At 39.7% G+C, this 14,381-nt stretch overlaps 1 protein-coding gene across 7 annotated transcripts in view; it reads right to left on the bottom strand.

Annotated features, from left to right (window-relative positions):
* PTPRM (protein tyrosine phosphatase receptor type M) overlaps window positions 1-14,381 on the bottom strand; it is a 754,490-nt gene that overhangs the window by 455,128 nt on the left and 284,981 nt on the right. For all 7 annotated transcript variants that reach the window (XM_067699674.1, XM_067699676.1, XM_067699675.1 and 4 more), the window contains exons 4-5: window positions 11,895-11,973; window positions 2,195-2,310 (exon numbers count right to left, since the gene is read on the bottom strand). In XM_067699674.1, the coding sequence (XP_067555775.1) occupies window positions 2,195-2,310; window positions 11,895-11,973 (195 nt within the window). The remainder of the gene's footprint in view (window positions 1-2,194; window positions 2,311-11,894; window positions 11,974-14,381) is intronic.

The raw sequence follows: 14,381 nt of genomic DNA, 5'->3' as shown, positions 1-14,381 counted from the left end.
TGAGCCATGGCCGCTGAGTCTGCACGTCCGGAGCCTGTGCTCCGCAACGGGAGAGGCCACAACAGTGAGAGGCCCGCGTACCGAAAAACAAAAAAAAACAAAAAACAAACAAACAACAACAACAGAAATTTGGGGCGGGGGTATTTTCATTTTTAAAAGGAAGGTAAGGCATTGTGAAAAATGCCAATTAAAAACGTCTGTCTCATCAATTACCATACATACATATGTAGCCAAACTTGATCAAATGTAATACGAAACAAGCACTAACTAAAAAAAGAATTCTCAAGCTCTAACATCAAGGAGCTAAAATAACTGGGACGTAGGATAAAAAAAAATTTGAATACCGAAGACCAGGGTCAAGCACGTTTTTCACATACTGCAAAAAGCTCTTAAAGTAGTGATTACAAAATTTTTAGAGCGAAGGAAACAGTAAAGATGAATTTGGACCTAGAGATTGTCATAGTGATTGAAGTAAGTCAGAGAGAGACAGACAAATATACGATATTGCTAATACGTGGAATCTAAAAAAATTGTACAAATGAACTTATTTACAAAACAGAAGTAGAGTTGTAGCTGTAGAAATCTTATGGTTACCAAAGGGGAAATGGGGGGGAGGGATAAACTGGGAGATTGGGATTGACATATACGCACTACTATATATAAAATAGATAACCAACAAGAACCTACTGTATAGCACAGGGAACTCTACTCAATACTCTGTAATGACCTATATGAGAAAAGAATCTAAAAAAGAGTGGATATATGTATATCAATAACTGAATCACTTTGCTATACAACTGAAACTAACACAACATTGTAAATCAACTCTACACCAATACAAGCTAATTAAAAAAATAAAAGCACTCGGAAAAACAGAAAATAAAGATGAATTTGGTACATACCATTTCAGTCCTCTGCACACATTCCTCTCTCCTGGCCTCATGGGGACAGTAGGATATGAGAAAAGAGAGTGACATCAGGGTAGAAGGTGGAGGATTGTGTGCAGAGGACCCCAAAGCATTTAAGAAGCCTCCTCCAGAATGTATTCCCCATTTGTCAATACATTGCTGAGTGATCTTGGGATAGCACATTTCGCTGTTTTTCATTTCCCCCAGAAATGGAGTTAGAAAAGTGACCACTGACTTCAGCTGTGATGATTAAAAGGAATACGGGATTTAAAAATAATAGAGTGTCAGGCAAATGTGACACATGACAATTGTTACTACACGGCAGAAGGAGGCACACGATAGGTGGAGAGTGACATATATCAAGGAAAATTCGGCACGCGTGGAACAGAAGCCCAAGTGGAACGGAACAGGCGCAGAGAAGGGTTAGAACATAACGCAGCTCAGTCGCAAACTAAAATAAGTAAATAACCAACCAAACCAAAACAAAACCCACAATAGAATCTGTAAGGAAAGGGGGGTAAAATCAACACTAGTCAAGGTGGAGAACAAGCAGCCTATAGATCAATGCGCAACAAGAAGCAATAAGAATAAAATTGGAGAATTCTACGGGGGAAACCAAACCCAGAGTCTAAAGAAGTGGGGGGCATGCTGGTTAGGGGGCACAGGTCACGTACTCCCGCTCATTTGGTCAGAATTCCTGAAACCCTTGATCTGTCCATGAAACTACTGGCCGTGCAAAATACAGATGGTGGAGTTTGAAAGACAATAAAACGAGACACACAAGTTATGATGACCCTAAAAAATGTCTGCTTAAGTGCTCAAAGGTAAAAGGTGTGCTATTAATTTATAAGTTTAAGCTTACTGCTGCGGAAATGAAAATTACAGAAAGGCCTATAAACTTGTGTGTGTGTGTGCACGTGTGCACGTGTGATTCTTTGGGGTTTTTTTCCAGAGGAAGAGTGGGGGAAAGGTACTGTATTTTGGACTCCAACATACTGCTCCAAAAGTAATTTGGTAACCAGATCTTCCAAATGAGATGGCTAAGCAAAAGCAAAGGGAAAAACCAGAAATTCACAACAAAGTTTGTGGAGAACAACACTGAGCTTGTCTAGAGCTCTTTGTAATCTGGCTACTTACTGCGGAAGAAGGAAAAGAACTGGGGAAACTGCTCAGAGCATCCACCTCCCGTAGGGGCCTGACACTGACCCGATCTCTGGGGCGCTCCCCAGGGGACACGCACTCTGCCCGCTGGGCTCTCTCTGAACCATGAAAGTGAGTTACTGTACCTGTAACCAGAGCCTGTCGCCGGCCACAGTCCTGCCAATGGCACTGCACTGGAAGGCGGCAAACTGGCCCGCGTTGACCTCCACGTTCTGAATCCGCAGGAAGTGAGGCGTTCTGGCTGCACAAGGAGAAAGAATTAAACAGGTTAAAAGTCGAGATCTGAACTCATAGGTGTCTTTTTTAATCTATCTGCAATTTCCGGCCTTTCCCTTTTGTTTACCTTTGAAGGAAAGAATGCCTTTGCTTCTAAGAGCTTTAAAGATTTCATTAGGATTGTAAAAGAGATTCTGGAAGGCTCTGGTGTGTTCTGCAACAGCCGGGCATTCTGGGATAGAACCAGGCCGAAAGAAGATACTTTATTGTCCCTGCTGTGCAAATAATCATAGCTCAGCAGCCTTCTTGTAATAACAGACCTGTATTAATAAAGATTATACTGAGGCCTAATTGATGTTTTGAACAAAAACATATTAGATATTTATACTAGCAACATGAAAAGAACAGTAAGAAGTTAAATGCTGCTGCCAAGGAAACTTTTTAAGCCAAGTACAGAGCTGTGAGTAATATATATTTTAATACAACTCATTGGTATGCAGCATTACTCGTGTAATCTTTCCCAGCTACCAAAAATACTATCCCCATAGACAGATTCTGTGAAATTACGTTGGGACTGCTATAGCACGGCGGTGTTGGCAGATCCGGATTTCCAATTCGAGAAGAAAGAATGATTCCAACTGCTAAACAGCATTAAGTCTCATAACATACATCGTCCATAAGGGACAGCTGTTTAAATAAAGGATCACTCTGTTTGACCTGAGAAGCACAGACCCATTTCCACAGCACACTGAAAATGCGTGTCAGGACCTGGAGTGACAGGTCAGGAATGAAATTTTATGATAACTTCTACTTTTAGGAAAACATTCTCTTATCAAAACAAGGATAGAGAGAGAGAGAGCAGCAAGAGGTGGGGTGGGGGGAGGTGAGGGAGTAGAAAAGAAGAAGATAGGACACCAGTGTTTTCTGGGAGGGATGGATAAACCTGGATGACAGCTAGAAGGCATTCTTTATGCCTCATAAGCCTCCCCCCAGGGCCAACGTGTCTCTGGACCACATCTAGACACTTTCAAAAAACGGTACCCCACTCCTGGGCACCCAAAGATGATAAACAAGCACTAAACGTTAGCCTGTAAAAAACATAATTAGGAGTGGAAATGAATTAGTATCCAAGAACAAAGAAAAATGCATTTTAATACCAGTAAAACAGAGGAAACCCCCATTACTAATTTGGAGGCCACCAATACCTCAGACAATGCATTCATGATGCCTGGCAGGCAAAATGTCCTAAGTAACTTCTAAAAAACCAGTATAACTCTGGGTCATTGTTTCTAATACTATTATATTAACTTAAAGCCCTGTAAACTATTTCTCATTAACTTAATCAAATTCCCCTTGGTCAAGGATAACAGCATTCTATGGTTTTAAAGATCTGTGTAAAAAGTCCCTGCATCAAATTTCTCTTCTACTCACTGTTCCCAAGAAGCTGGAAGACCCACTGCTTTTAGAAAATGGAAAAAGGTAACGTTCTTTTTGAGCATTTCAGGGACCAGAAACTTTTCCATTGATGACTCACACATGTTCTGTGAGGAAGGTATTTTTTCCATTTTACTTGTGGGTACTTGGCTACTAAGCATCAGAAGCAGAGTGGAAACTTTGGGCTAGCCAGTTCCAAAGCTCAGGCTCTGCCCATCAGGCCACACTGCCTCGGCGAGCCTTGCAGCCCGGTGTCTGCCTTCCCCATGCTCTCATCCCACCAGGTATGGCTCCCAGTCTGACTGCTGGAATTCCAGCTACTTTCGAGGACCTTCTCCAATGCTTTTCCTTCCATAAAGCTTCCATGGATTCCCTTAGCTTGCTGTTAGACCCTTGAGATAACACATGTCCTCCGTCAGGACATCTCACTGATGTTACCCTCTCCTGTCCATCTCATGGCCTCCTAACTCTGCTTGCCTCTGGATGCAGGTCACTATAACGCATTGGGTCTCTAACACAGAGTGTTGGGTGTGTAGCCATCTTTCATGACAACTTGGGTTAAGGGAGTGTTATACCTGCGGCTGCTGGTCTGCAGTGTCACCGCACGTGGTTAAGCTCAGGGTCAGTTCGGAGCCTATGCTGAAGGGTTGTTAATTATTTTGAGTATCACCCCTGCTGTATCCTCCCATAGTTAGCATTGTTAGAATACTTTTGACACAAATTGCTGAACTGCTTTCTTTAGAGCGTATGACAATTGGCATTTCTACCAGCAGAGTAGAAGAGTACTCTTTTTACCACGCCCTCAAAAATGCTAAGTGTTAATTTCTGTAATCTTTCTGGAGAATCTGATTAAATATTTGTGCTCTGCTTCATCAGCTTACTTAACAATAATAAATAACAGGAATATCAGAATTGTCACTGGTTCTGCTATAGGTCTGTCCATCCATAGTAGGTCCACCCTGGAAGGTTGTTTTCCTAAGGGCCCTGCTTCTAGCAATGGCTACTGAACCAAAGAGAAAGACATAGCAAAGCTCATTTATCAATACAATTTGCTAATTGTATTAGGAGTTCTATTAGAATATAACTTACATTTTTAATTTGGTGGCCAAAGATAGGATTGTGTGATAGTATTTCTGTACCCCCATCCTTATTAAGACATGCTGCCCAGAATGAGGGCTATCCCTTCTCCTTTAGAATGGATTTGATGTTCAATACGGTTTTCTCAAAGACACCAGGGCTTATTATTACTTGCACAGTAAGGTTAAGAGTCTAAGGAATTGATACCTCTGTTCAAATTGTATTTTGGGAGGGTTCTTCTCTGAACAGATTGGCTGTGTTCAGTTTGGGAAATAGTGTTTCTTGGTTGAGAAGAAGACTGCCAGAAAAAAAAAAATAGTCTGACTAAAATAATAAAGCCATACCTCCAATGGAAACCAGATGAAGACAGAAAAACCTATTAAGTGTAAACACTTTTATCAGCAAATTATCCTTTTCAAGCAAGAGAATTAATTCAATTAATTAATTCATCCACCAGGGTGAATAAGACAAAGGGGCTATGGAATTCTATGTTCCAGATCAATTTCCTCCAAGATCATGAAGGTTAAAATTTCTACTGGTGACATTTGTAAGTTTTTTCAATAAACGTTAAAGGCATACATAATCATTCCAGAGGTTTAAGATGCCTGGATTCTCCCTGCCTAGTGCTGTAAACCCTACAACTGTTTTCAGTTCAGCATAATATGTGTTCAAGCTCAGGCTCTTACCACCTTTGAATAGAAGCAAAAATTCTTCAACCCAAGCCTTAGTGGATTTTTTTTTTTAATTTGCAAAATAAGGATTTAAAAATAGTACTTATTTCATAGGGTTGGGATAAAGATTAAACAAGATGCTGCCAGGAGGACGTATTCTGTGCGCCTGCTACTTAGCCTCAAAAATGTTCATTATTATTTAAAATAATGGATCTATCACTGGAAACTGGAAAAGACCCCAAGAAAAAGAGCTCCACAGCCAGAAAAGTTTCAATTCCACGCTCAGCTGCGTGCTCTGAACCTTGCCAAACTAATTGTAACACAGGTAGAGCACCATTACAGTGGACAATTTCAATCTATCCCATACTCAGGAAGAAAAATTCTCTCTTTCTCTCTAAATTTATAGGCCCATTTGTCTCCTGGATACCCTTTCAAAATGCTATGCCAGTTTTTTTCTAAAATCTGCAGGAGTTCTAAAAACTAAATATCTTCCATGAATACTAAAAGGTTTTTGAGTACAACTCTCCTATTTTTTCATCTCTGCCATATTCTTTTGTTTCTTACTAAGAAAACAGGTTTCAAAAGAATAGAGGTTTTCAGGTATTAATTGATCTCACATCAGCATTTGATCCCAAAGCCAGGAATTATCATTGACCAGGATGCAAATCCTTTTGTAGATGTCTCATATTAGTGATTCTTCAAAGCCTGCACCAAAACACTAACAACAAAATCAGAGAATGGTAATTTGCGACATCAAAGTGCAAACGGGAATGGACAAAAGTGGACTGTGCCCTGACCCCTTTGTATTTTCATTTTGAGATGGGCTGCAGTCATGCCCACCCACCAGAATGCACAGTCAATGCTTCTATTTGTGTAGCACATCATCACAAAGAAGAGAGCCAACTTCTGCTAAAAAGAACAGCTGGGACTACCTGAAAACAATCTATTTTGCAAACATTTTTTTAACTTTTAAAATGGACACTGCTAAGTTATCCCATCTAAGAAATCAATCAATTTAGCTACTTAGAGTTAAAATCTGCAGCTAATTCATTCTTGTGGGCCAATCAGGATGTAGGCCTAATAATAATAATAATAATAGCTAACATTTATTGAGCTCTTAGAATGTGCTAAGCTCTGTTCTAAGTTCATTATGTACATTAACTCATTTAATCCCTACATTTACTTGTGAGGAGAGCATTGTCCTTATTATTCTCCACTACGTGAGCAAGTTTATAGGGCCACAGAGGCCAAGAAACTCTTGTGAGCAGGAAGCTCTTAACCTGGTTCAAGACAAAACTACTTTTGTTTTGCTTGAGAGGTAAGAATGGATCTTAATGGAATAATTTGTCAAGGGAAAAACAGAGTCAACATCCTTATCATAGAAAAATAAGCTAGGCACTGTGTACAAATAACTTTTATTAGTCACCCATCTTTTGAAGAAGAATGATAGTCCACTGGAGAAAAAGCCAAGCTAAGTTCCCATGTGTAAAATGGAGAGAAAAACAAATACCGTATATTAACGCATATATGTGGAATCTAAAAAACTGGTGTAAACAATCTTATTTACAAAGCAGAAATAGAGACATAGATGTACAGAACAAACGTATGTATACCAAGGGAGAAGGCGGGGTTGGGATGAATTGGGAGATCGGGATTGACATATATACACTATTGATACTATGTATAAAATACATAACTAATGAGAACCTACTGTATAGCACAGGGAACTCTACTCAGTGCTCTGTGGTGACCTAAATGGGAAGGAAATCCAAAAAAAGAGGGGTATATGTATACATATAACTGATTCACTTTGCTGTACAGTAGAAACTAACACAACATTGTAAAGCAACTATACTCCAATGAAACTTTTTTAAAAATAAAAATAAATAAAATGATAAACTCAATTCTGAGTTCTGTGCATCTCTCAACCAAAGCACATGGGTCAGTTTTTATTCAACAAACATAATTCAGAAAACAGTTCCAATTTTTTATATGTGTCTGTTATTCTTATTTTAATCACACTGTTTAATGTCTTCATAAAAATTTAAATTTGAAAGTAGGCAAGCAATGTTTGAGTGTGCAAATAAATATGAGTGAAAAATTAATTTTGCTTTATAAAATAAGAATAAATTTGAACCTAGGATGCCATATTATGAACTCCGCATTTCTTAAATGTTTAAAGAAATTGCTGACTTATTTCATATTGCAAAGTAGTAATACAGAAATGTCTTGGATTTTTGTATTCATTTTATCCTATATATGGCACATAGGTTTACGAGGGTTTTTGCAATCTTTTTCATTATAATATTATTTTTTTAATTGGCAGAAAAATAATGAGGGATTATTCTGTGTAATTTTTAGATTTCAGAATTCAAGGCATCATATATACAAATAACTTCATATTTAAGGTGTTATATGACAACATATAACAAAGACTGTACACTGTAACCCAGTGAGATTTATCCTGGGAGTGCTAGATTGATTTAACATCCAAAAATCAATCAGTATAACACACCCCACCAATAGGATAAAAGATAAAAGCCATACGATAATCTGATAAATAATGGAGTTCAGGAAATGCTACCCAAAATATGGCACCTTTGCACACTGAATAAATTAAGCTGAAGGAGTTCAAGAAAACAGCAGTAGCAAGAAGGTCACTCTGACCTTCCCTTCCCTTATCCCCTAAACAGGCCATAAAACCCTCACGTGAGAGGTGCCCTCCCTGCACCAGAAGAAAGGAGCTTTCTTATCTCCAAAGACAAAGGTTCACCAAGAAGAATCAACGCATCTTATTTGTCTTCCTCAGTTTGCCACACTTGCTGTACAATCTCTATCATATCATATTCCTCCATGAATGTCTGCTCTTCACAAGAACCAGCATAAATACACCAGGTCTGTTTCTGCAGGTCTCTCATTTCCTTACGAGGCTCCCATGTCACATAAAACATACATTAAATGTATCTGTATGCTTTACTCCCATGAAACTGTCTTTGTCAGTTTCATTTTCAGACCCAGTCAGAGACCCTAAGAGGGTCAAGGAGAACTTTTTCCTCTCCTACATACATAAAGGAAAAGCATTTGCTAAAACCCAACACCCTTTCATGATTGATTTTTTTTAAATACCCAACAAAGTAGGAATAAAAGAGAATGTCTTTCCTGATAATGAGCATCTATGAAAAACCCAAACCCACAGCTAACATCATACTGAATGGTGAATGGCTGGAAGCTTCCCTCCTAAGACAGGAACATGACAAGGATGTCTTCTCTCCATTTGTACTCAACATTGTACTGGAGGTTCTAGCCACAGCAATTAGGCAAGAAAAGGAATAAAAAGCACCCAGATTGAAAAATAGGATATAAAACTAACTTGACCTAAAGATGACATGGGTCTTGAAAATTCTAAGGATCCACAAAAAACAATTAGAGTTTATAATAAGTAAGCTCAACAGGGTCTCAGGATACAAAATCAATATACAAAAGTCAATTGTGTTTCTATACACTTGCAATGAACAATCCAAAAAAGAAATTAGGAAAACAATTCCATTTATAGTAGTATCAAAATAAAACACATAGGAATAGATTTAACAAAAAAAGTATAAGAAAGAAGTTCAGTTAGTACCCTGAATACTGCAAACACTATTGAAGGAACTTTTAGAAGACACGAGTAAAAGGAAAAACATCCCATGTTCCCATGCACTTTGAGTGGATGAATTGAATGATATGTGATGTTAAAATGCTGCATGGCTTACAAGATATAAAAATACATATCAGCACCACAAGGTAATAATAGTAATACCCACCTATGCATAAGTTACAACCTACTTAAAAACAGGAGACAATATTTCGAAACTGAAAAAAATGCTTCTTCAGTTTCTCCTACTAGGATTATTGAACCAAATTCAAAATATAGTTTTAGCATGTGTACCAAATACAAAAATTATCTATCTTCATTAGAAGTGGTCTGAAGCCACTGCACAGCCATCTCCACATTTCAAGCTGATCTGGCATCTGACTGTCACTACGTGAAAATCAATTTTATGAGCAACTGTATACACTTAGCAGAACAGCTATTTTTTAAAAAAATGTCGTAATGTCTACTCATAAACCTACATGAATCCAAACAGGGGCCTTTAGAGTGAAGTAAATAAAGTTCAGCAGTTTTGCATCTTTTGGGAAAGCATAGTTTTGGACATGAAATACTTACGTTTCTTCACGATGTAAATTTAATGAACATCATCAACATTTCAAAATAATTGATTATGATTTAGAAATCTTGATAGGAAAGCCCTTAGAATACAAACTAGAAAGCTTTCCATTTTAAGACGAAACGACTGCTTTCTTTAAAATCTTTATTTGCATGTTTTCCCCATAAACTTAGCGATTCAGGAAAAAATAACTACAGAAAGGCCATCATCAAAACCATTTAAAGCTCACAGTTCAACACGTTGTTGTAGCATCCATCACCTTGGGACAGAGCCTGTTTTGTGATTCTGTATCTCCTAACAGCAGTTTGCAAAGCCAATTAAGTATCAGCACCGGTATTCTCCAAAGGAGAGACATAAACTCCATTTCTATGGCTGCAGGCAGCTGGGATTGGAAATAACGCACAAAACTGCAGGAGACACATTTCTGGAAGGCTCTGATAGAAGGAAAAGCATTCAGTCTTTCTCTCTTACTGAAGGCGAAGACTCGGATCCTGCGGGATGGGAGGGGCTACACCTGAGGAGCTATTTTGTTGGCCAGTGGCCACCACACCTATATCCAGGGCAGCAGGGACACCTGCCTTGTGGTGAGGTTTGCTCTGGGAAACGGAGTGCTCAGCCCATAGTAGGCCTACAGTATTACTGGCTGACTTTTTACCTCCCGGTAAGAGGTGAATCAGAGGCCCTGAATATTCATGCACATTAGAAGATCTCATGGCGCTTTTCCAAGCCCGAGGCTATGACTCTGAGAATTTGGCCAAGTTCCAACTCAGGTAATTATATTCTGCTTCCTAAATTTGTCCTGCTGTTCCCATTAGGGACAGCATTGTTCATTTTCTTGCCTTTTCAGAAAAAAAGGGGCAGAAATTCTTCTTGAACTCGCCAGTCTTGCTGACAGAATAAAAGGCCAAGCGCCGTGCTACAAAAGTAACGTCTGCCTTAGTAATGAACAAGATGACTGCTGAGCTTGAACTTGGAGCACCAGGTAAAGATCTCAGAGAGGAGAACCCCTCTGGATGGAATCAGACAACAGTGTCATGAGAGCCCATCAGATACCAACCACCCAGGCTTCTCTGAAACCACCACAGGGAGTGATCATGGCGCCAATCTCTCAATCCATGCAGTAAAAGCAGACACTCTTGCGTGTGATGGTATTTCTAATATCAGGGTAGATATAACCATTCTCTCATGAATTTGGGTGGGGACCTTCAGCAGAGATCTAGAATCGGCTGAATGAGCCAATTTCTCTTTTATGCCAGGGATCCTAAAACATAAAGCAGGCTGCCATCCCTGGGATGGTCAAAGATTTAATGTCTGACAATATCAATTTGGGGCAAGGATATAGGGCAAATGAAACGTCCGTGCATTGCTGGTGGGCATATAAACTGGTCAGACATTTTTCATAGCATCTAGTAAAACTAAAAATGTTTCTACCCTACCGCTCAGCAATTCTGCCTTGAAGAATACACCTCGCCCAAGCTCTCACACACCGCATGCAGAGGCGCGCACACACACACAGATGTTCACGGCAACCGTGTTTGTCATAGAGGAAAACTGGGGTGAGGGGGACTAAATGTTCGTAGAGGAAAAGAAAAAATAGAATGTAGTATATTCGTATGATAAAATCTCATGGATTGACTTAAATACAATGCTAAGTGGGGAAAAAAAGAATACAGAGTAATTTGTATAGTTCACTACCATTCATCACAATTTACAAAAGGCAAACATAACTGTCTTACTTTTTATGAACATGTAGTGATTATGGGAAACTCAGTGCACGTACACACACACACACACACACATGCATGCAAGAACATGCACATACACACATGCACACAGGCACACATGGAGACACACACATGCACACACATATGCATGTGCCCACACAAGCACACATGCTGGTACACCTAAGCACACACACAGACACCCACATTTGCAGACTTTTGCTTGCTCAGCTCCCAAAGCTCTATGCTGGGGTTGGATGTGGATGTTCCCTTAGTCCTTATTCCCGATTTTCACTTTAAAGACATTTAGATATGTACAGTGACATCACACATGATGCACATGTTTTTGAACTTCTGGGCTAGCACAGCACCACCCAGAGGCCCATCAGGGACTCTCTTGAGTAGGACGGCCCCCCAGGTTTTAGTGCCTTCTCTTATCCATAACATAAATACACCCCCAACCACATCCCCAGATGATTAGAAGCTGAGGTAACTTACTACATGGATGTCCTAACACCTTCACTTCATCAATGGCGAGGTAGCCTTGATGTCCAGAAGTTACGACTTCAAAAATCACCTAGAAAGTTAAGAAAGGTGGTCATTATTCACTCATTTTGTCAACTTTTACCAAATATTTCCTATATATAAGATATGTAGTTTCAACCATTCATTGATGTTTTCCAAAAATATTAATGGAACGCCCAATATCCGCCAGCCAGTGTTCCGGGTTCTAAAACTACAAAAACAACAAGACTCAAACCCAGTTTTCAGGGACATGAACGGCGGTGGGTCAGACAGCACTGTACCTCAAGGACTCACCTCATAAAAGTGGGGCAGGGTACCATGGTTAAGAACTGATACGTGGAAGACAGAGGCTGAGTCATTTTCCAGAGGCGATAAGATTTAAATTGCTTTAAGATGACATACCTTCTGGTCAACTTCTTTGAGGAAACTCTAGCACCAGACTGAACCACGTGGGGCCCTAGGTTTTATACAACTAATATATATAATTAAAATTTTAAACATATTATGAAAGAAGAGGACAGGATACTAGAAGAACATATACCAGATGGCCTCCCATGAGGAAGAGGCGTTTGAGCTGAGAGCTGAAGATGAATGAGCTAACGGTGTGAAGAGGATAAGGCACCTTCCGGGGCAGGTGCAAAGGCCCTGAGGTGGACATGACGGTGGCCATGAAGAGGAGACTGCGATCTGCAGCTATAAAGGTCAGCTGTGACCCGGCTCGGAGATCCCAGGAAACACAGCACATTAGTAATACAGAGAAGAGACTATACTAGCTGAAATTCAGACGGCAGAGTATCAATTAGGAGAAGAACGATATAAAAATCTCTGCAGTGGCAAAATCAAGAGGGCTTTATGACTGTATGGTCCTGGGAGACGCAGGGCAATAGAAGAAGGGCAACAGGCTCTGAGGTTCTCAGAATGACATTTTTGAGATGGTAGAGCCACTTCAGAGAAACTGAGGCTAAAGGAGATAAAAGAACCAGTAACAAAGTTATCAATGTTCTTAACATGATTGTCTAAAGGTGTCTGTTGTCAGGCTAGTGTTAATGATAAAAGGTCCACATGACATTATTTTCACCTCCATTTCTACATAGCACGAAACTGTGTCACCAGGGAAACCACGGCTCATGCAACATGAGGAGGGTCCGTCTAACACACAACCCAGCAGCTGCACCACTGGAGAAATGAACATTTTCATTCCTATAAAAACCTGCATATGTCAATCCCTATACACAGTACTATATATAAACTAGATAACTAATAAGGACCTACTGTATAGCGCAGGGAACTCTACTCAGTGCTCTGTAATGGCCTACATGGGAAAAGAATCTAAAAATGAGTGCATATATATCTATATGTATCACTGACTCACTTTGCTGTACACCTGATACTAACACAACACTGTAAATCAACTATACTCCAATAAAAAATTTTTTAAAAACGTGCACACGAATGTTTATAGAAGCTTTTATTTATGACAGCCAGAAACTGGAAACAGTCTAGATGCTGTTCAAATGGTAAATGATTAAACCGACAGTGGTACTTCCATAGTGTGGACACACCTGACTTGGATGAATCTCCAGAGAACTGTGCTGAGTGAAAAAGCCCATCATGAAAGATTACACGCTATTTGATTCCATTTACGTAGCATCATGTAATGTCAACATTTTAGAAATGGAGGACAGATGAGTGGTTGCCAGGGCTCAGGGATGGAGGGAGAAGGAACAGGAGGGAGATGGGTGTGGTTACAAAAGGACAACAGGAGTAATCCTTGTGATGCTGGAAGTGCTGAGGTCTGGACTGTGGTGATGGAGGCGCAAACCTACCCAGGTAATAAAATCGTACAGCTCGTAGCAGCGTCAGTCACAACAGCGCGGAAGGAACCCAAGTGTCCACTGATGGATAAGTGGATAAGCTCAATGCGGTCTATACATACTACGGAATATTATTCAGTCTTAAGAAGGACAAAAAAAATTCTGACACATGCTATGATATGGATGAACCTGGAAAACATGACGCTCAGTGAAATAAGTCAGTCCTAGAAGGGCAATACCCAGAGTAGTAAATTCATAGAGACGGAAAAGAGAATGGTGGTTGCCTGTGGCTGGGCGGAGAGGCTGGGAAGTTATTGTTTTATGGGTGCAGAGTTTCAGTTTTACAAGACGAAAGAGTTCTGGAGGTGAAGGGTGGTGATGGATTATGAATGTATTTAATACCCTGAACCGTGCACTTAAAGATGGTTAAGATGATACATTTTAAGTGATTTGTATTTTATCACAATAAAACAGTGAAAACATTATATAGCAGGAAATACACCCACATGCATACACAAGTACAAGTAAAACTGGGGAACTCTGAAAAAGCTCTAGATTTTAACAATGTCATTGTGACATTTTACTTGAGGTTTGCCAAGTGTTACCATCAGAAGAAACTGGGTGAAGTGTACATAGGAATCTGTAT

This window comes from Pseudorca crassidens, chromosome 12 (genome assembly GCF_039906515.1).
Source record: "Pseudorca crassidens isolate mPseCra1 chromosome 12, mPseCra1.hap1, whole genome shotgun sequence".
Lineage (NCBI taxonomy): Eukaryota > Metazoa > Chordata > Mammalia > Artiodactyla > Delphinidae > Pseudorca > Pseudorca crassidens.
Note: the sequence above shows the minus strand (reverse complement) of the source record. Positions and strands in the feature narration are given on the sequence as shown.